General features: G+C 45.3%; 1 protein-coding gene across 1 annotated transcript in view; it reads left to right on the top strand.

Moving 5' to 3' along the window:
• Window positions 1-3,776: 3,776 nt before the first annotated feature.
• The window catches only part of LOC142466376 (uncharacterized), a 69,273-nt gene continuing 51,143 nt past the window's right edge, over window positions 3,777-21,906 (top strand). The window contains exon 1 of the mRNA XM_075571231.1: window positions 3,777-8,675. Coding sequence (XP_075427346.1) covers window positions 6,597-8,675 — 2,079 coding nt within the window. The 5' untranslated portion in view covers window positions 3,777-6,596. The remainder of the gene's footprint in view (window positions 8,676-21,906) is intronic.

The raw sequence follows: 21,906 nt of genomic DNA, 5'->3' as shown, positions 1-21,906 counted from the left end.
CAAACAGCCTATAGAGCCCACCCAGTCTTACTGCACTCTCTAGACATCTGGGATAAAAACTGCAAACACAGGCAAATCTCCTCCATTCCCTCACCCCTAACACCCATTGGAGCCAATCCCGAATTTACACCAGCTCACAACTCAAATATCTTTAAGCAATGGGACGAGAAAGGGCTCTCTAGGTTAGGAGACATGCAACAGGGAGGGAAAGTTAAATCATTCATGGGAATAAGAGAGGAATATAACATCCCAACCACACAAATATTCCAATACATACAACTGGCCCACTATGTTTCCTCAATCCAACCAAACGACACTTGGAATAGGCCACTCACCAACTTTGAGAGCCTATACCAAAGAGGTCACTACAATAAAGGAACGATTGCCCAACTCTATCAGGTACTTTTAAAACAATATGACGACCAAACAAGCAAAAACATTCTAGACTGGGAACACGACATAGGAAACTCCCTAGAGGAAGAGGACTGGGCAGAAATCCACGAAAGGACAGCTAAAGCTTCCCGATGTTCCCTAATTAGAGAAACCAACCTGAAAGTCCTACACAGATGGTATTACACAACAGCCCGCCTCCATTCCTTTTTCCCGCTAACCTCCCCAATGTGCTGGCGTAACTGTGGCCAAATAGGCACATTTAAACATATATGGTGGACTTGCCCCAAAATCATCCTATTCTGGGGAAGAGTTAGACGCCTAATAGAAGAAACAACAGGGGTAGAGCTAACATGGGACATAGAAACAGTGCTCTTACTAAAACCGACAGACGGACTTGAGAGAAAAATAGACTTTTTGATAACGCAGATCCTCTCCGCAGCCAAAAATTTAATAGCAAGACATTGGAAAAAGAACGACCCACCCCCGATCAATGAGGTATTGCACAAAATAAACTACATAATGACGATGGAGAGACTTACAAGCCTAATACACGACAGACACAACTCCTTCCTGACGATATGGGACCCCTGGGAGACCTACATATGGAAGAACCCAATAGGAACCATAAAATAGTAAGGAAACCAGTAATAACTACTAAAGGTTCGGTAGACCTAGACCTAGCATAGGATGTGACAAGTATCATAGAATGTTTGCTTCCTGCATGAAGCCAGTGATGGATGCTACCCCACTGCCCTACCCCCCCCCCCACCCCATAACCCTATTATTTTCTGTACCCCCCTCCCCCCCACTCCCTTCCCCCCTTTATATGTTATTATGTTTTCTGAAAAAATAAAAAATATATACGTTAAAAAAAAAAACTTCTCTCTCTCTGATTTCTCCATTTCCCCTTTTCCTCTCTCTGACCATCACCTCATCTCATTCTCTCTATCTCGCTTCTCCCCTTCTCCACCTCCATCTACCCCCTGGTTCTGCAGAAACCTGCGCTCTATTCACTTACCTGACTTTGAGTCCACTTTAAGCTCCTCCCTCTCCTCTCTCAGCTCTGCTACAGACCCTGACAACCTGGTCAGGAACTACAACTCTGCCTTGTCCTCGTCTCTTGATCTACATGCCCCGCTTTCTCTCTGCCGCACTCGCCCTTCTAACCCTAGACCCTGGCTAAATTCCCACACGCGCATGCTGCGTTCCTCCACTCGTTCCTCTGAACGCCTCTGGAGGAAGTCTCACACTCTCGCAGACTTCCTTCACTACAAATTTATGCTATCCTGTTTCAACTCTGCCCTCTCGCAAGCTAAACAAGCCTATTATTCTGCACTAATCAACATGCACAAGTCTAACCCACGCCGACTGTTCTCTGACTCTTGCGTTCATCTCAGGGATGTCTTCTTTCTACCCCCTTTGTATCTAAAGCCCTCTCCCGCCTTAAACCTTTCTCACTTTCTGCCCCACACCTCTGGAATGTTCTTCCCCTCAGTACCCGACTAGCACCCTCTCGATCCACCTTTAAGACCCACCTTAAGACACACTTGCTTAAAGAAGCATATGAATAGCACTGTGGATATTCTGAACACGATACATAAAGCTTAGTCCCTGCAGACGCACTTACCAGAACTCCCTCCTACTGTCTCTGTACGTTCTACCTACCAATTAGACTGTAAGCTCCTCGGGGCAGGGACTCCTCTTCCGAAATGTTACTTTTATGTCTAAAGCACTTATTCCCATGATCTGTTATTTATATTATCTGTTATTTATTTGATTACCACATGTATTACTACTGTGAAGCGCTATGTACATTAATGGCGCTATATAAATAAAGACATACAATACAATACAATATACATTGCTCTCCATTAACTTCTGTCCACCTCAAAAGCTGTAGAGAAGAAAGAGAAGACAAGTCACATTATTAACAACTTGTATCTTTTTTTCAGCTCTTCCTTTATAAAATAGACATTACTTTGAGACCTCACTAACTGTCCCAATTTTAGGTTTGTAAATTGTGCGAGAAACGAGGAAGAACAGAACCTTGTGACGTTGCAGAACCACAGGGAAATCTACTACAGAACCTGCACAGACCTCCCCCCACACACAGAGCTCCTGGTCTGGTATGGAGATGAATATGGGAAAGAACTTGGTACCAAGTGGGGTACGCTGTGGAAAAGTAACGCGCCAGCACAAGGTAATCAGGAATATGTGTGTTGTGTAGTTTTTATATCTCTATTATCTTATTACTGATGTTAAACTGCAAATATTGATAGATCTGCATACACCATTACTGGTCAACTAGAACTTAATCTCACTAAACCTGACTTGAGTGAAAGGGCCGGATACATCAAGCTGCGGTAACCAAAAATGCCGTATTACCGCCCATAAAAATTATTATTAGCGTGCAATGAATCAGCGTTGCAGCGCCAAAAATAAAGCACTCTTTATCTGACCCGTTAAAAGCATCGGATCTGATCAAACCAGGCATAATACCGCATTTTCAAGTCAAAACTGCCATACATCAAGTTCCGATATTTATTGGAACAGGATGAACGGCAGAAATACCGCAAATATTTTATCACCTACCTGTCAGGAATCGGCGTTCTCCACGCTTCCCACACAGAGCACTCCCTCCCCGCAGGGAGGCCCTGGACACACAAAACTATCCTGCCTTACCGGCCTCCACGGCTCCCCGCCCCTGCCGCCGTCGCGGGATCACTCCCCTCGGTGATTCCTCTGCTCAGTGCCGGGAACGCCCACGCCCTCCTGCACGCACACCTGCACCATCCACTGGCTCGGTTCACGCGCGTACACGTGTTACGGAGCACGCTCAGTCTGCACACTCTTATTCCCGTCCCCCGGACCTCAGGCTCCGCCCCCGCACACTGCACGGGCATACTCAGGTTACCAACAAGACTCACCTGGCCTGTTATGCCTGCACCAATCTGCAGTGTCTACCTGTAGCTCTTCCTGTCCCGCCTCCGTTCCTAATTGGACCTTCCTGCTTTATCTAGCTCCTCTCTGCTCTCAGTCTTTGCTCGACATAGTCTCTGCATGGAAGAACTTCTGGATTCTCTCAGTGTTTTCACAGGTTCTGATACAGCTCGTACGACTACCCCCTCTGGCTCTCGATCTCGGCACTCCTTGGACAACTCACACTCTGGTAACCCTTTGAACACGGCTTGGACAACGACCTATCTCCACTCTCCACTCCCTGACTTCGGCAAGACATCCTTCACTCTATCTCTACAACCGGTATCGGCAAGTATTGTCTACCTTACTACACCTGGCCTGGCAACGCTTCATACCACACTCCGGACACGCTCCCTTTGCTACGGGTGCGTGTATTACCACTTCCCCCTTCAGCCCAGGGGACGGGTCTGGTCTGCGGGCAGCACCGGCGTAACACTACCCCAGGCTGGCTTTGGCCCTGTTTTTCCTATGTATATAATGGGCAATAAACTGCATATAAATAATATATCATCTATATATAGATACATATCTCTCTACAAAAACATGAAGTCTGCAGCACACTCAATAGAAAAGGATTATTTAATCTCAATAAATCATCAAGCAATCACCAAAACTCCAGAGCGACGTACGTTTCAGACCACAAGGTCTTTTCTCAAGCTCTGTGTTGTCAATGAAGCATGGACAGAATATATAGGGGGGAACACACATACAAAAAGCACTAAAGTCATAATCGCCCAACCTAAAACAGCGGTGTAACCTGTATGCTACTTGTCTGACCAGCACCACAGAGCATGTGCATTGATCACAAATTAGCATAAGCTTCCCTTAATATACAGATCGTACACTGCCCAAGGAAAGAACTAATAAAATTCCTTCTACTCTAAACTAGAATATTAGATGTACTGTATAAGGGAACCTTTTGCAGAACCTTCTAAATGTGTGTTCCTCATAAAATGCCATAGTCCCTATATATATACAAAAAGACAAAATTCCTAACTGACTACTCAACCAACAGTGAAAACAAAATTTAAAAAAGTACAATAAATACACATAAATAGTAAGTAAGGAGAGGGAATAAAGGGGATGTGGTGGGGGGAGAATAGACAGGACAAGGTAAACAAAAGAAGCCTGTGAAATGAGTGAACAGTCAAAAATTCCCAGGCAATGTTAAAAAGTCCAAAACAGAGGAGCTGAACAAAATCACACAGGCAAACACCACATCAGTAGCCTGGGTGTAGTCATAGACAAGAGGTTCAAACTGTACTGCATAGAGCTCTTCAGACACACACGAAGATAGACGGGAAATCCAAATAATAGACCACGTGAAAACACTGAAATAGAGCGGGTGCACATAGCACGTGCAAGGACTAAGAGGAGCATACTTCTAATGGTTGACACACATGGGGTAGCAAAGTAATAAAACACCACTCTCCCAGATAGCCTCACACCACAACCAACCAACACAGGCATCCTTTAATTATACAAAGTCCAATCCTCAGAAACCCGTCAAGTCATAATGACGATTAAGACCATGGGGATGTACTGTAATGTCCCCAACAAGGGTATCCAGAAGGCCTCACGTTTTTAAGGATAACAACCCTATTGCCCTCACGTCTTGGTTTCAAGACAAGGTCTATTATTTGCACCCGTAGCTGGCTGATACTGTACCCTGTTGACAAAAAATGGGCTGACTACCGGCTGGTATTGTACATGGCACCGGATCGTTGATTGGTGCTGGCTCACCCTCTCCTTGAGTTTACGGGGGTCTCGTCAACATAAGCCATGCCGCAGGGGCACTTAATCAAGTACACAACAATTTTTTTTGTGTGTATCTATATTTATATCTATATCATAGTGTTTTATCAAATGCAATGTTTACACACACACACAAAGATAATATATATCATAGTGTTTAATAAAATGGGGAGAATCGGTAACAGACTCCTTGTTCCCTTAAAAAAAAAACCTTTAAACAATTGTATTAAAAAATTAACACAGTTCTGGAAGTCACTGGATGATATTGGTATAGCTTAATTAAGTCTGAATAACATCTACGATGTCAAATACAATAATTGGGCATTTGGTTCCTGATTTAACAATGGAGATTTAGCAGAAAGTTGGATCATCCTATAACTATTGGAGACCTGGTACATGGTGCGGTAACGGGAACACCCGGTGACTGACATGTGAGCTTCTAATGAGACACGTTTTCTATTAATTGTACAAACATTTTTTAATTATACGTTCACAACTGAAACTATCGACTTACTATTTATCAAATTATTTTTTCTATTGTTATCCTCCATCCCCCTTTTTTTCACCCCCAACCACTCCCTTCCCTCCACATTATTGTAGTTGTTGTTTCGCGAGATATGATCTCCAGACCCTGCATTTGGGTATATTGTACAGCTGCTAGAAATGTTGCCAAATATACCTTTATTGACTTATTCAAATTGACAATTGTCTATTATATCTATTTGCGTGCTGGGGACCCTTTGAATATATATGATTCTTTCGGGGGTTCAGAGGTCCCTCCTGATTCTGAACACCAATTTATCTCCAGTTTATATTTATAAATTTAGTTATTTGTGGAGTGCTACCTAACAAACATACTTTCATTATAAGCTAATGCCCACTGTTCATACAGCTTTTAAGCACAGCATAGGATTAGATGCAAAGCCAGTATAACCACTCACAGACAGCTGTTTCGACCTTTTGAGTCTCATCTGTGTGAGGCTAGTTGTACAGGGAACGTAAAACATGTATTATATTAAAAGCACTTTTATTCCCGGTAACGGTATGTCCCCCTCATACTTACTATCGACTTACTATCTAGCAAAGGATTTGAAATTATTTCAGCCACTTTAATTGGAGTTTTGCAGCTAGTGAGATTTCCTTTTAAATCGTTAAATATTAGGATCCACTTTAAATGTATGATCCACTACATATACTCTCCGGCCCTAATGCTGCACATGTTGTGCTAAACCCTTCATTTTTACACTGTACATCTACAGGTTACTTTCATCCTGAACTTTTTGTGATATGCCAACTTACCTCTCCTGCATGGCCTTTTGTAAGACAGTTTGTGTAACAGTGACTTTTTTTTGTCTCGTCTAGTACAAAGCCAAGCACTAATAATCCACCCATCCCAGCACTGCAAGGTTGCTTTTAGCAGCCAGGATTACCTCCTCAAACATCTGAAGTTCAAACACCCAAATGAGAATATGGAAAAGATGAGGACAGAACAATCTTGCAACATTCCAATAAATATGACAGAAAATGCATCTTTCAACCCGTCAAGGCAATTAATAAACAATGTAACTGCTTCTCATGCCAAAATATATGTATTAACAGCTGCCACAGGAAAAGATCTTGGAGAAAGTGGGACGAGTCTGACTTGGTTATCAGACCAGAACCTACAGAAGAGGACACAGACCGAGAGACTGCATGAATGTGGGAAAGGATTTAGTGACTTATCCAGCCTGGACACACACACGAGGACACACACAGGGGAGAGACCGCATGTATGTGGGGAATGTGGGAAGGGATTTAGTGTGTCATCCAGCCTGAACAGACACATGAGGACACACACAGGGGAGAGACCATATGTATGTGGGGAATGTGGGAAGGGATTTAGTGTGTTACCCAACCTGAACACACACAAGAGGATACACACAGGGGAGAGACCGTATGTATGTGGGGAATGTGGGAAGGGATTTAGATGGTTAACCCACCTGAACAGACACAAGATGACACACACAGGGGAGACACCGCATGTATGTGGGGAATGTGGGAAGGGATTTAGACGGTTAACCCACCTGAACAAACACAAGATGACACACACAGGGGAGAGACCGCATGTATGTGGGGAATGTGGGAAGGGATTTAGTGTGTTATCCAGCCTGAACACACACAAGAGGACACACACAGGGGAGAGACCGCATATATGTGGAGAATGTGGGAAGGGATTTAGTGTGTCATCCAGCCTGAGCAAACACAAGAGGATACACACAGGGGAGAGACCGTATGTATGTGGGGAATGTGGGAAGGGATTTAGTGTGTTACCCAACCTGAACACACACAAGAGGATACACACAGGGGAGAGACCGTATGTATGTGGGGAATGTGGGAAGGGATTTAGATGGTTAACCCACCTGAACAGACACAAGATGACACACACAGGGGAGACACCGCATGTATGTGGGGAATGTGGGAAGGGATTTAGACGGTTAACACACCTGAACAAACACAAGATGACACACACAGGGGAGAGACCGCATGTATGTGGGGAATGTGGGAAGGGATTTAGTGTGTTATCCAGCCTGAACACACACAAGAGGACACACACAGGGGAGAGACCGCATATATGTGGAGAATGTGGGAAGGGATTTAGTGTGTCATCCAGCCTGAGCAAACACAAGAGGATACACACAGGGGAGAGACCGTATGTATGTGGGGAATGTGGGAAGGGATTTAGTGTGTTATCCAACCTGAACACACACAAGAGGATACACACAGGGGAGAGACCGTATGTATGTGGGAAATGTGGGAAGGGATTTAGATGGTTAACCCACCTGAACAGACACAAGATGACACACACAGGGGAGAGACCGCATGTATGTGGGGAATGTGGGAAAGGATTTAGACGGTTAACCCACCTGAACAAACACAAGATGACACACACAGGGGAGAGACCATATGTATGTGGGGAATGTGGGAAGGGATTTAGTGTGTTATCCAGCCTGAACACACACAAGAGGACACACACAGGGGAGAGACCGCATATATGTGGAGAATGTGGGAAGGGATTTAGTGTGTCATCCAGCCTGAGCAAACACAAGAGGATACACACAGGGGAGAGACCGTATGTATGTGGGGAATGTGGGAAGGGATTTAGTGTGTCATCCAGCCTGAACATACACAAGAGGATACACACAGGGGAGAGACCATATGTATGTGGGGAATGTGGGAAGCGATTTAGACGGTTAACCCAACTGAACAAACACAAGATGACACACACCGGGGAGAGACCGCATGTATGTGGGGAATGTGGGAAGGGATTTAGTGTGTTATCCAGCCTGAACACACACAAGAGGACACACACAGGGGAGAGACCGCATGTTTGTGGGGAATGTGGGAAGGGATTTAGTTTGTCATTCAGCCTGAACATACACAAGAGGACACACACAGGGGAGAGACCGCATGTATGTGGGGAATGTGGGAAGGGATTTAGTGTGTCATCCAGCCTGAACAAACACAAGAGAATACACACGGGGGAGAGACCTATCTCTAAAGCCAGGCATGTTTAAGGATAACCAGCTACTATGACGCTCACATACTAACTTTACGATTTGTTCCGTTAAATGTTTTTTTTTTTTTTAAATTCTCTTTCTGTGTGATGCTATTGAGATGAGTTGTCCTCTTACCGTGGCCTTATGTGCTATCGATTCTACAGAACTATTGTTAATAGGAAAATAATTTTTAAGCGAGTCTCCAATTTGTGTACTAATCTCTGGGTACATAGTTACATAGTAGATGTGTTTATAAAAAGACATGCATCCATCAAGTTCAACCTATGCTAAATTTACACAACAGATACTTTATCCTATATCTATACTTATTGATCCAGACAAAGGCAAACAAAAAACCCTAGTGACATTTGTATATAGTTATCATATCCCCTCTTAGACACATCTTTTCTAATGTAAATACATCTAATTTAGCTAGCCTCTCCTCAAGTTAGATTGTTCATCCCCTTTGTTAATTTGGTGACTCTTCTCTGCACTCTCTCTAGTACCATAATGTATTTTCTAAGGAGTGGTGCCCAAAATTGTACTCCATATTCAAGGTGTGGTCTTACTAATGCTTTGTAAAGGGACATCATTATGTCTACTTCCTTTCCATCCTTGCCCGTTTAATGCAAGATAAAGATAGATAGATAGATAGATAGATAGATCTTGTTTGCCTTTGCAGCTCCTGCATGACTTTGGGCACTATTGCTAAGCCTGCTGTCTACAAGCACTCCTAAATCCTTCTCCATCAAGGATTCCCCCAATTTATCCCCATTTAATTTATGAGTTGCCTGTTTATTCTTGCTGCCCAAATGCATAACCTTACATGTATCTGTATTAAACCTCATCTGCCATTTACCTGCCCAAGTTTCCAGTCTCTTCTGATCAGGTGGGGTTTGTGAGCAAACGGTAGTCGTCGGATAACATAAGGAAAATTATTAATGGGATTGATCAGATACATAAATCTAAAGCAAAAGCAGTGTTGTTGAGCCTAGATGCGGAGAAGGTGTTTGAAAGGGTAAGTTGGGATTTTCTAGATTGGAGGAGGCATTTGGATTTTCAGGTTTTTTTTTTTTACAGGGGGTCCGTGCCTTCTATCAGATGGCAACAGCCACTCTGAAGATTCCAGGGGGGAAGAGGAATCTGATAACAATTTCAGAATGAGACAGGACAGGGGTGCCCCCTCTCTCTTCTTTTTGCCTTGACAATCGAACCCCTCGTGGCTACAATCAGACCTTCCCCAAATATACAGGGGATTAATATAAAAAATGTACTACAAAATATGACTCTTTGCGGATGATATTATCCTTACTATATCTAACCCTTTGACATCTCTCCCGAATTTACAATCCGCTCTCCGGAGGTTTGGAGAGTTCTCTGGGTATAACGTCAATGGGATAAAGTCGGAAGCGCTAAATTTAATGTTCACTGAAAAGGAGGTAGAGGTTCTTAAACAACACTTTGACAATAAGTTGAAAAAGACCCATCTGAAGTATCTCGGGATATACCTTACTAGGGGCTACAACTCATTATATAAATAAAACTATTCTGAACTTTTTTTTAAGATAAGAAAAGACCTACAAGCTTGGAATTCTAATTGCATCTCCTGGATATGGCGTATAACTGCGGTTAAGATGAATATCCTCCCTAGACTTCTATACTATTTCCAGACATTACCTATAGCTGTCCCACATACAAATATAAAAGAAATTCAAAACCAAATGATGCAATTTATTTGGAAACATAAACAACGGAGAATTGCCAGGTCAATTATGCTGGAGTCTAAGAAAGGAGGTGGTTTGGCAGTTCCAAATATCCTAAAATATTATATAGCCTCTAATTTGAAACATGGCACTCCCCGAGAGGTACCTATGCATGGGTGGATTTTGGAGAGTTCACTTAAAAACCTGGTTGACCTGCCTACTTTGCTATGGTTGAGCTCAGGGACTGGTCTTGGGAGACAGTCCGAACCGGCGGTAATCGGGTTTACTCTGAAAATCTGGCAGTTAGCAAAAAAGAAATATAAGGTTATGTGAACTCCATCTAGACTTACAACCTTGACTTTTGAAAATATAAGTGCAATATAGCACTCGTGTGAGAAATGGGTTCAAATTAATATATACATCTGACAATAAATGAACCTGTGATAAAGAGTCCAAAAGATAGTCCTGGAGCTGCCCGAAAGGTTATTCTGGTCTCTCCCAACCAGATAAAGATGTATGGATGGAAAAAACCTGTGGCGCTGAGGCAAGGATGAGGATATGGTCGTGGATAAAGTTCTTCTCTTTAAACAATTACCTCAAGAAAGGAAGACAAGACATACAAAAAACATTGCAATAGTGCATTACCCAGGGACAAAATAGATAGATTAAACAGAGCAATTTAATATAAAACAATTAAACAAAAAATAATAAAATGACATACATAATATCAATATAAAACTTTCATTAGCTGCTGCACTTTGAAAATGGAACTTGCTCCGCCATGATAAAAATTGAAATCCTACTCACCAAAGGTGACTAGGACATGCACATTTGTTTTATGGTCTTTTCGCCAGATGTACCGCTCGCCGTGGAGTGAAATAAGCCAGTCACAGGAGGAGAATCGCCTTCTGTACTCTTAGTCAGCTGCTGCCAGAGTCTGGTCGATCAGCTCCTCTGCTGACGTCACCTCCTGTATCTCACTGCTACGGTGTCCCTGCGATGCCAAAAAACCTCCAACGCGTTTCGAAACTCCTAATAGTGGGTTTCTTCGTCAGGGATAGATGCTACCTGGGTCTGTGCTTCTATATATACCCCAGTTCGTTCAATTACGGTGATTAGCAACATATGATTACTTTGGATGACGCCCAGTGTTATCATAGAGTCCTTTGATAGAACATGGATGTTGATAATGAAAGGAAACTAATTTGAATGCAATTGCAGTTAATGTTAGATCGTAAATGCCTAGATCACGGTTTATAATATACAGGGGGAATGAATACAATTGAACCATCCTTCATAATTAGTTACCACTAAATAAGTGGAGTATAGAACAACCGTGCCTACGCATATGAGACAATATTACAAAGCACTTTGCAATAACATATACAACAAAGTCAATTAGCAATCTAATGCTTAAATATGAATACACAACAACAACAATATATATTATAGTATTATACATATTATTATAAACAACGTGATACCTTACAGATATTAAAGAGACACCATATCAGGCCTGGAACCATTGGAGAGAAATTTCAATATACTATTTAATATTTGCAACAAATTGTTTCAAATTTGTTGCAAATATTAAATAGTATATTGACATTTCTCTCCAATGGTTCCAGGCCTTATATGGTGTCACTTTAATATCTTTAATATCTGTAAGGTATCACGTTGTTTATATGAAAGTTTTATATTGATATTATGTATGTCATTTTATTATTTTTTGTTTAATTGTTTTATATTAAACTAGCTGATATACCCGGCGTTGCCCAGAGGCAGGGAGGGGGGGTGTGAAAGGCAGGAGGGGGGGGCGTGAAAGGCAGGAGGGGGGGGCGTGAAAGGCAGGAGGCGTGAAAGGCAGGAGGGGGAGGCGTGAAAGGCAGGAGGGGGGGCGTGAAAGGCAGGAGGGAGGGGCGTGAAAGGCAGAAGGGGGGGGCGTGAAAGGCAGGAGGGGGGGGCGTCAAAGGCAGGGGGGGGCGTGAAAGGCAGGAGGCGTGAAAGGCAGGAGGGGGGGAGGCGTGAAAGGCAGGAGGGGGGGGCGTGAAAGGCAGGAGGGGGGGCGTGAAAAGCAGGAGGGGGGGCGTCAAAGGCAGGGGGGGGCGTGAAAGGCAGGGGGGGCGTGAAAGGCAGGGGGGGGGCGTGAAAGGCAGGGGGGGGCGTGAAAGGCAGGGGGGGGCGTGAAAGGCAGGGGGGGCGTGAAAGGCAGGGGGGGCGTGAAAGGCAGGGGGGGGCGTGAAAGGCAGGGGGGGGCGTGAAAGGCAGGGGGGGCGTGAAAGTCAGGGGGGGGCGTGAAAGTCAGGGGGGGGCGTGAAAGGCAGGGGGGGCGTGAAAGGCAGGGGGGGCGTGAAAGGCAGGGGGGGGCATGAAAGGCAGGGGGGGGCGTGAAAGGCAGGAGGGGGGGGCGTGAAAGGCAGGAGGGGGGGCGTGAAAAGCAGGAGGGGGGGGCGTCAAAGGCAGGGGGGGGCGTGAAAGGCAGGGGGGGCGTGAAAGGCAGGGGGGGGGCGTGAAAGGCAGGGGGGGGGCATGAAAGGCAGGGGGGGGCGTGAAAGGCAGGGGGGGTGTGAAAGGCAGGGGGGCGTGAAAGGCAGGGGGGGGCGTGAAAGGCAGGGGGGGGCGTGAAAGGCAGGGGGGGGCGTGAAAGTCAGGGGGGGGCGTGAAAGTCAGGGGGGGGCGTGAAAGGCAGGGGGGGCGTGAAAGGCAGGGGGGGCGTGAAAGGCAGGGGGGGGCGTGAAAGGCAGGGGGGGCGTGAAAGTCAGGGGGGGGCGTGAAAGGCAGGGGGGGGCGTGAAAGGCAGGGGGGGCGTGAAAGGCAGGGGGGGGGCGTGAAAGGCAGGGGGGGCGTGAAAGGCAGGGGGGGCGTGAAAGGCAGGGGGGGTGTGAAAGGCAGGGGGGGGTGTGAAAGGCAGGGTGGGGGTGTGAAAGGCAGGAGGGGGTGTGAAAGGCAGGGGGAGGGGGTGTGAAAGGCAGGGGGGGTGTGAAAGGCAGGGGGGGGCGACACACACACACACACACAGTGTCACACACACACACACACACGTCACCTAGAGCGACACACACGCGACACCTACCTCTACTTCCGTCCGCCGCCATCTTAGGCGCCGCGAGGGAGGAAGGGGGTTTTTTTCTGCCGCCGCCATCTTAGACGCCGCGAGGCAGCTGCAGCCTGCCTGGCCGCTGCCTGTTCCCCCGCCGGGGATGGAGATCAGCGGAGCGGAGGGAGGGTAGAGGTGAGCGGAGGGATGGGAGAGGTGAGCGGAGGGAGGGGAGAGGTGAGCGGAGGGAGGGGAGAGGTGAGCGGAGGGAGGGGAGAGGTGAGCGGAGGGAGGGGAGAGGTGAGCGGAGGGAGGGGAGAGATGACGCGAGGCAGCTGCAGCCTGCCTGGCCGCTGCCTGTTCCCCCGCCGGGGATGGAGATCAGCGGAGCGGAGGGAGAGGTGAGCGGAGGGAGAGGTGAGCGGAGGGAGAGGTGAGCGGAGTGAGGGGAGAGATGAGCGGAGTGAGGGGAGAGATGAGCGCCGGGTGTGTGGGGTGTGTGTGTGTGGGGTGTGTGTGCGAGCCGAGGGGAAGAGAGTGGCAGTTGGGTGACGTCACACCCACCAATCTGATTGGCCACAGGCTGAGGACCAATCAGATTCACCGCAGCTAGTACCAACCTTTGATTTTATATATTAAGATTGCTCTGTTTAATCTATCCACTTTGTCCCTGGGTAATGCACTATTACAGTGTTTTTTGTATGTCTCGTCTTCCTTTCTTGAGGTAATTGCCTAAAGAGAAGAACTTTATCCACGACCATATCCTCATCCTTGCCTCAGCGCCATAGGAGGTTTTTCCATCCATAGACTTACAACCCTGTTCGGTAATCCAGGGTTTTGCCAGGTTTCCAGGGTCAGGGCTTTGAAATCTGGAGACATAGAGGGATTCTAGAGACAGGAGACTTATTAGAAAAAGATAACCTGATGTCGTTTGAGGAATTGATGAGAAAATACGGTCTACCTCTAACGGAGGTGTTTAAATGTATGCAGGTCCGATATTTTGTGTGACAGGGTTTCTATGAGGAGGAATTCCCTAGATCAGCGGTGCGCAAACTGGGGGACGCGCCCCCTTAGGGGGGTGCAAGATTATTTAGGGGGGGCGCGGGCTGTGTGCGGGGAAACCTGGGGGCGGGCAGAGCTGTGCACGGGCGGCCAGAAGCTCCGTGCAGAGGCTGCTTCCAGTTCTCTGCTTCTCTTGCAGAGAGGGTGGGCCTTGCTGCGGGGCTTTCCCTGCACACAGACACCCTCCTCCTCCTGTCTGTTAGCCGCCCGTTTTCAGCAGCACATGGGGGGACCTGAGCAGGCTTAGTTACTCCCCCCACTCACCAGGTGTGTGTGGTTGAGTGTGTGTGTGTGTGGGGGGGGTTTTGAGTGTGTGTGGGGGGGTTGAGTGTGTGTGTGGGGTTGTGTGTGTGTTTGGGGTTGAGTGTGTGGTTGAGTGTGTGTGGGGTTGAGTGTGTGTGTGTGTGGTTGTGTGTGTGGGGATGAGTGTGTGTGTGTGTATGTGTGGTGATTCAGTATTTGTGCTGTGTGTGTTGTCTGTGTTGTCTGTGTTGTCTGTGATTGTGTGTGGGTGTTGTGATTGAATGCAGCGGTGCACAAACTGGGGGGGGAGTGCCCCGGTTGTGCAGGCGAAAAAGATGTGCGTGGGCGGCCAAGAAGATGTGCGCGAGCGACCAAACTGGATAGTGCAGGTGGCGGCCACGTGAGTCGGATGTACGGAGGAGGTGCACGCACGAGCGCTGTGATGTCAAATGCCCCTCCTTCCGGTGTCTACCCTGCAATAGCGCTGTGTTCCTGCTCTCCTCCGCTGGCAACCTGCTTCGCTGCGAACCTCTGCAAGTGAAAGGGTCGGCTGCCACTATATCATACTATGAATGTACAGAAATAATAAAGTGTAAACATTTCCCCGCTCGTGCTTGCAAAACTATGCAGGACACCCTGCGCTCATGCTTGGAGAGTTGGTGATGTCACCAGTCTCAGCGACAGTGTGGACGCAGCCTAATTTTGCAAGAGCGAGCTGTTGAAGTATGTAAGTATTTAGACTGCGCTTATAGTGCCGGCGATGCGACGTCGCCCAAAAACAAATGCATTGTCGCTGCTGCATGCGCTTATAGTAAACACGACGGGGTGATGCAATTTTTTTAAGCCGGCAATATGTCGCCTCATGTGACAGCCCCTGAACCAATCAATGGCCTAGTCACCTGCGCCACTACAAAGCGAAATACAACTTTCGCTAGCGGCGACAGGTGACGTCACGCGTTTCAGTCGCAGGCACTATACGCGCGGCCTTAGACATATTTGTATTTACATTGTGTACCGTTTAATAAAGGGTTTTTTTTTCATGTGATTTTGATTACATCAGGCAGGGGGGGCCCGAGAAATTTCATGGATAAAAAGGGGGGCTCGGCATAAAAAGTTTGCTCACTGGTGCCCTAGATACAAAGGATTCGAAGATTTATGCAAAACAAAAAAATACCAAAATGGCCTGATTTCATCTTTTTACCATGGTTTTATCCCCCAAATAGATACCCCGGTCCATAAATATATGGACCAGTGGGCTCTGGATTTCCAGACTGAAATAACAAGAGAGGACTGGGAAGATATCTGTGAGTATGCAGGTAAAACCTCTATATGTACAGTAACAAAACATTAATATTTATAAAATTTTGTTACGCTGGTACTGTACTCCCAAAAGGTTAAAGCAAATATTTCCGCAAGCTTCTGACAGATGTTGGAGGGGATGCGGGCAGATAGGGGACCAAGCACACACATGGTGGTTTTGTCCAGTAATGCAGACATACTGGAGGACAGTCTTGAAATTAATAGAAGATGTGACGGGAATCAAGATTCCGCTAGACCCAATCTTAATTATTCTTGCTAAGCCTATAGAAGATGTGAATCACTATACAGCTAAACTGATCCTGCATATTCTAACGGCAGCTAGGTGCGCGGTAGCAGCAGCGTGGAAAAAGACATTCCCGCCCTCCAGAAGAGAGGTCATTAGAAGGGTTAATGATGTACAATTAATGGAGAGACTCGCCTCATTCCTGAATCCTACCACAAGGAAGTTTGATAGTCTGGGATCCCTGGGGTGTTGGATATGGTCTCAATAGGAAAGAGGATCTGGGAGGGGTGAGTGTAGGATATGTTGTTTACAGAATGTTGTATGCTATGTAATGTGACTGATGATTGTAAGAATTCTGATTACAAAATGGTTGTTCTTCCCCCCCCCCCCTCCCTCCCTTCTTTTTTTCTGTCCCTGATTGTTAGGGACAACAAGAGAAGGCGAGAAGCTGCATTTGTCGTATGCCTTCCATTTTGTCTGGTTATGCTAGCTAAAATATATTTCTTCATGTAGTCAGTCTTTTTACTGTTTTATCTGTAATAGGAGGTTAGCTCCCTGGGAAGCTAAATCACCCCACATAGCTGCCATGGAAACCAAGGTTGTAGATGACGGAGGTGAGAATGTTATGTCTTCCAGACAGTGCCTGTCCTGGGAGAATTACACCCCATTGATCACCCCACTAACATGTCTTGCCCCTAAATCACGCCTTTAACATAAGTTATGCCTCTAACCAAATGTTTTCTTTTTTCTGTATAAATGTTTTTACCCTATGCTTAGTAAACGAGACAAAGGTTTTGAAACACTGCTTGCATGTCGTTACTGTATATTTCGTTCGTTTCCCGAGCTCGTACGTTTTATCAGATCGGAGTTAGCAGTGCCAGGGCGTGGTTCCAAAGCTTCCCGGGAAGTCAGCAGCGTGGTGCTGTGTGTGGACCCAGTCACAAAGGCCTCCAGCCCTTTTTCCAATTGACAGGGCTTTCCCATCACCCTCCCCTGCCCATTTATACTTGAAAATGTTAATGAAAATATAAGTTAAAAAAAAATAATAATACGTGAACACCTGGATTAACTATTTTAATAAGAAGTATGTTGTACTGATATGTAAAAATTATAATATATCAATACCAATATGTCTAGTGAAGGGAAGAACCTAAAGCTGAGAAACCAACTATAGTTAGTAGGAACAGAAGGGATAGACAGCACTTCAAAACTAGGGGGTAAAGTGATTTGCAGGGCGCACGAGGAACAAGGAGGACCCTATTTCCTCACAAACAATAAGTAAACAAGAAAATATGTTCCAGCACACACTGACTAATAGAAAAATCTAAAAAACATGGGAATAAGCCAAAATGATTTCATATAGAAAGCACAAGATATAATCAAAAATTGAAATAAATTAATGTGAAGATCACAACAGATATATAAATGACCCACAAATATAGAAAATAAAGGGGAACAACACATGGGAAGGGAATAAGACAAGGAAAACCAAAAAGGGAAAGAGGGGGTGGGGGGAAATGGTGCGGGAGTGTTATAGGGGGGCAACATTTCGGTGTAACGACCCCTTCCTCAGGCCCCTTTCCTCAGTTCCAAAGGGACCAAAGGTGCTTCCCTAACCCTGTGTCCCTAAGAGAATATTGCAAACCCAAAGTAAAGCAAGGGTGTACTAATGCAAATGCACAGTAGAAGTAAAATAGAGTCCAGATACAGCAGAGAATGTAATTCCAACCGTAAGAAGTCCTCAGTAAGTGATACGCCAATTCTCTCTCTCCTGCTGATCCAACTGGGTGTTGCTGAATGAAAATTCCAAGAGCTGCAGTAGAAATAGGCAGGATCGAGTGACGGCATAAGTTGGTGTGCAGTGGAGAGGCAGTTCCTCACAAGAAATCTGGTCAAATTGGCGCAAAGGGCTATAAAACGTAAGAAATTGTATGGAAGAGGATAGAGGTATTAATGCATATAAAGGTAAGAGAAAGGAGTGATACTTAGCTCCAGTATGTGTCCTTGTAGATGATAGATAGGTTCCTCTGTAGTGATAGGGAACTATACCTTTAAAAGGAATATAAGAGAACAAAATAGTGGAATAACATTTTAATAATGTTAAAAAGAAAAAAAATGCAATTGTCAACTCACAAACACACGGGTAGTAAGCGCAGTCGAATATTCAGCTTTACATTACAGGAAACCACATGTCCAGGCACTTTCCACTGCACGGAAGCACACGCCCGAGCCGCCATTGTGAGCTCGGCCTTAGGGGAGAGGGGAAGCTGTCAGTGTTTGCTGTGTGAGAGCTGGGTTCCTGCCTTTCCCCTGAGAGAGTAAGGAAAGATTACACTCAAGCTCCTGGGATGACTAGTCCTGTTCTGCCCAGGGAAGGGATGGTACCCCTGGCCTGGGATACTGGAAGCAAAGGACCTGTTCATGTTCTGTTCAGTTATGCTGTTGTGTCAGATATTGCACTGATGCTTGTACTCCAGACTCCTTCATCTAACATCATGGAAGTTCCTATGGGGATAAACCTCTGTCTATGGCAGGAGCACTGCAGGATGGAGGAGCTGCACCATCACTAAAGACTATCCTGTGCCCCACTCCCTACAACCTTGCGGAGACTCACCCTCTTGAGAACCATCAGATGAGCATCGCTGACACCATAAGACCTATAGATCTCCCTTAGGGGGGGGATAGGGGTGTTACATCTATTTTGCAACCCCTGGCAGTAATTGCCTCTGGTACTATAAATGGTACAGTAAAGCTAAATGGAATTCAAATTAAATGACGATGAAACACTGTGCATCACAGTAGTCGCTCACATTATATCACATCACATTACCATCTGTTTCATAGAGAAGTTTCTGTTTCCTCTCCTGCCCTTAGCTGAGCCGTTTCCCGGTTCAGTAAATGCTAATGTGCATTGCAGCAGACTTACCCCATACTATCCCAGTCTACCGGAGACTCTCACATCCACCACCAGTTTAAGTATTTTCAAATCTAAGGCTATCTCACATTTTAATCTGGTCTGTAACTGTTTCATACGCCCATAATATATATTTTCTTTAACTGTGCCTGCGATCTCTTGTACATAATGTATACCCTGTTCATTTATGTAACTGTATTTGTAACCATGTATTATTTGTCTTAACTCTGTGCCCAGGACATACTTGAAAACGAAAGGTAACTCTCAATGTATTACTTCCTGGTAAAATATTTTATAAATAATAAATACTGAGGAACCTCTTGCATCATTCGGAGGACAGAACTTCACACCTTCAGCCGGGAGTCCAACATTATCTGTGTTGCACACATACTCTTACTGCGGGCACGTCTTTCATAGTCATGTTATTTCATCCATGTAAATGTGACGTTTATACTGATGTAGCGGGCATTATTCGAACATTTAACGTGGGGTGTAGATCAGAATACCCATGCGATGGCACAGATTTTTTTTTAATCGTGCCGATTTAAACACGCGTGTTGATTATCGTTTTGTTTGGATTAGAAAATGGCATTTTAGCGTTTTCTGCAATACCGTCAAGAAACTCAAGTGGGCAATCGCGAGTTGTCATAAAAATCCAATAGCAATTCAATGTCACTATTACCATGCTGGCTGAAATCGGCTGAGCTGCCTACCACGCATGCGCAAGTGCCATATGCCCTTCTAAGCTGCTACTATTGTACTATGACAAGCCAACTTGAAGTTCACCGCTTATCAACAACACAACACCTTCTCCCCCCCCCCCCCCCCACAGAGCCATTCAAGAAAATGTAGCATGCTTTGCTTGAAGTGTTAATACGACTACCATGCTGGCTGAAATCGGCTGAGCTGCCTGCTACGCATGCGCAATTGCCATAAGCCCTTCTTAGCTGCTCCCCCTCCCCACACACACACATTTCAGTGTCTGATATTCATGTCTGCAATACTGTAGTAGAATCAAATCATTAATAATAGACTTCCCGCTTATTTTTTTCTACATGCCTTTGCTTCGTTAAGGTGGACTGACTGATGATTTTAACCCCCCCCCCCCCCCCACACACACACACACACATTCAGTGTGCGATATTCATGTCTGTAATACTGTAGTAGAATCAAATAATCAATCATAGACTTTATTTATTTTTCTACATGCCTTTATGACCAACCATTATATGTTTTGATACTTTACTGTACGATGTGGTACAGTATACTGTGATTTTATTTGAGGGGTGGGGGGCACGGGTCAGCACTTTTTTCATGAGCTAGCAAGAAGATATGATTTCCTGAAAAAAATGTAGTGTATTAACATGTTCACTAATCCGGTCATCCTGTAATCGTTCACAAGCTTTCTGTTCTTGTCAGGCACAAGGTCTTTAGGGGTGAACTTCACGTGGGTTTGTTAACAGTATCAACAACACAACAACCCTCCACCCGCCTCCCCCCCCCCCACAGAGCCATTCAAGAAAACGGGTGGTGATGACTCACTGTGACTCCTCAAGTCTGCATTATAGTTGACAGGTGACAGCTGGCCTGCTACACTTGTAGTTGACAGCTGATGAAGCTGGAAATCTTTTTGGTACTGGTAAATGCAAGTTTGCTGGTACGCGATATCATGCTCAGGCTGGAAATGTTCCTGGTATTCGGCGGGGACAGGTAAAATGGATTGCTGTTCACCAGGTTATCACTGACTGTTGGACCGGCTGGTGCTAGTGCTGTTGCCGGCACATTGCTGGATTGGGATTGACGAATTTTATATGGGTTAAAACCGACCTTTCTTCTTTTGAAATTGCCATGATGAAACCTACTGTGAAATTCTGGCATGACACCCCAATACCCGCAAATCTCTCGGGCAGGAGGGGCAATGCGAAAAAAACACTGTCATTACTTAAGTTTTTTCTTATCGCACGCTTCCACCCATGAACGTCAGGTGAAAACTTATAAAAATGTAGTTCAAAATTAAATATTCATATATTTCAGATACAGTCGCCCTCTTTTCTGCTGCAGCATTAATTGCAGAATATATTAAAAAAGCATAACTGTCAGGTTTTTTTTATACGTCTGTGGTTTAGCCATAATGTTCACTCAGCAATTGTACGGGGAAAGAATGTTAAAAAAATAGGCACACATTGAGTATGTAATGCTTTTTATTAAGAATGCCTAATTTGATAACGTCTTCGAAAAATCTAGGTCAATTCACAATGGGCCACTGTAATTATGTACAGTACACCAGTATAGACATGGGTGCTATCTGTTTTAAACACCTGCACCCTTACAAAGTAGCAAAGTACTGTACACATTCCAATTCAATTCAATTAATTAATTTCATTCATTTCTGCCACCTGGCGGATACGCAAAGAATAGCACCCAGATTATAATTCATTAACTCTGCCACATGGTGGATACGCAAAGAATTGCATCCAAAGAAACAAGAAACTTTGAGGTGCAATATTTTTCCCTGCAAAAACATAATCCCAGTGTTTTACATGTAGATTAGACCTCAGACATGTTAGACCATTAGACATGCTTCGACCCTCAGTGGGGGCCCATGTGCGGAGCCTCATCCCATTGGGGGCCTGAGTGTAGCCCCCCACCCCAATAAATGTATTAAACACCCCAACAGCTATGGCACATACCCCACAGAGACTACAATCAATTATACCTGTGTTACCGGGAGAGAATGGGAC

This window comes from Ascaphus truei, chromosome 15 (genome assembly GCF_040206685.1).
Source record: "Ascaphus truei isolate aAscTru1 chromosome 15, aAscTru1.hap1, whole genome shotgun sequence".
In the NCBI taxonomy this organism is placed as follows: Eukaryota; Metazoa; Chordata; class Amphibia; order Anura; family Ascaphidae; genus Ascaphus; species Ascaphus truei.
This window is presented reverse-complemented; position numbering and strand designations above follow the sequence as displayed.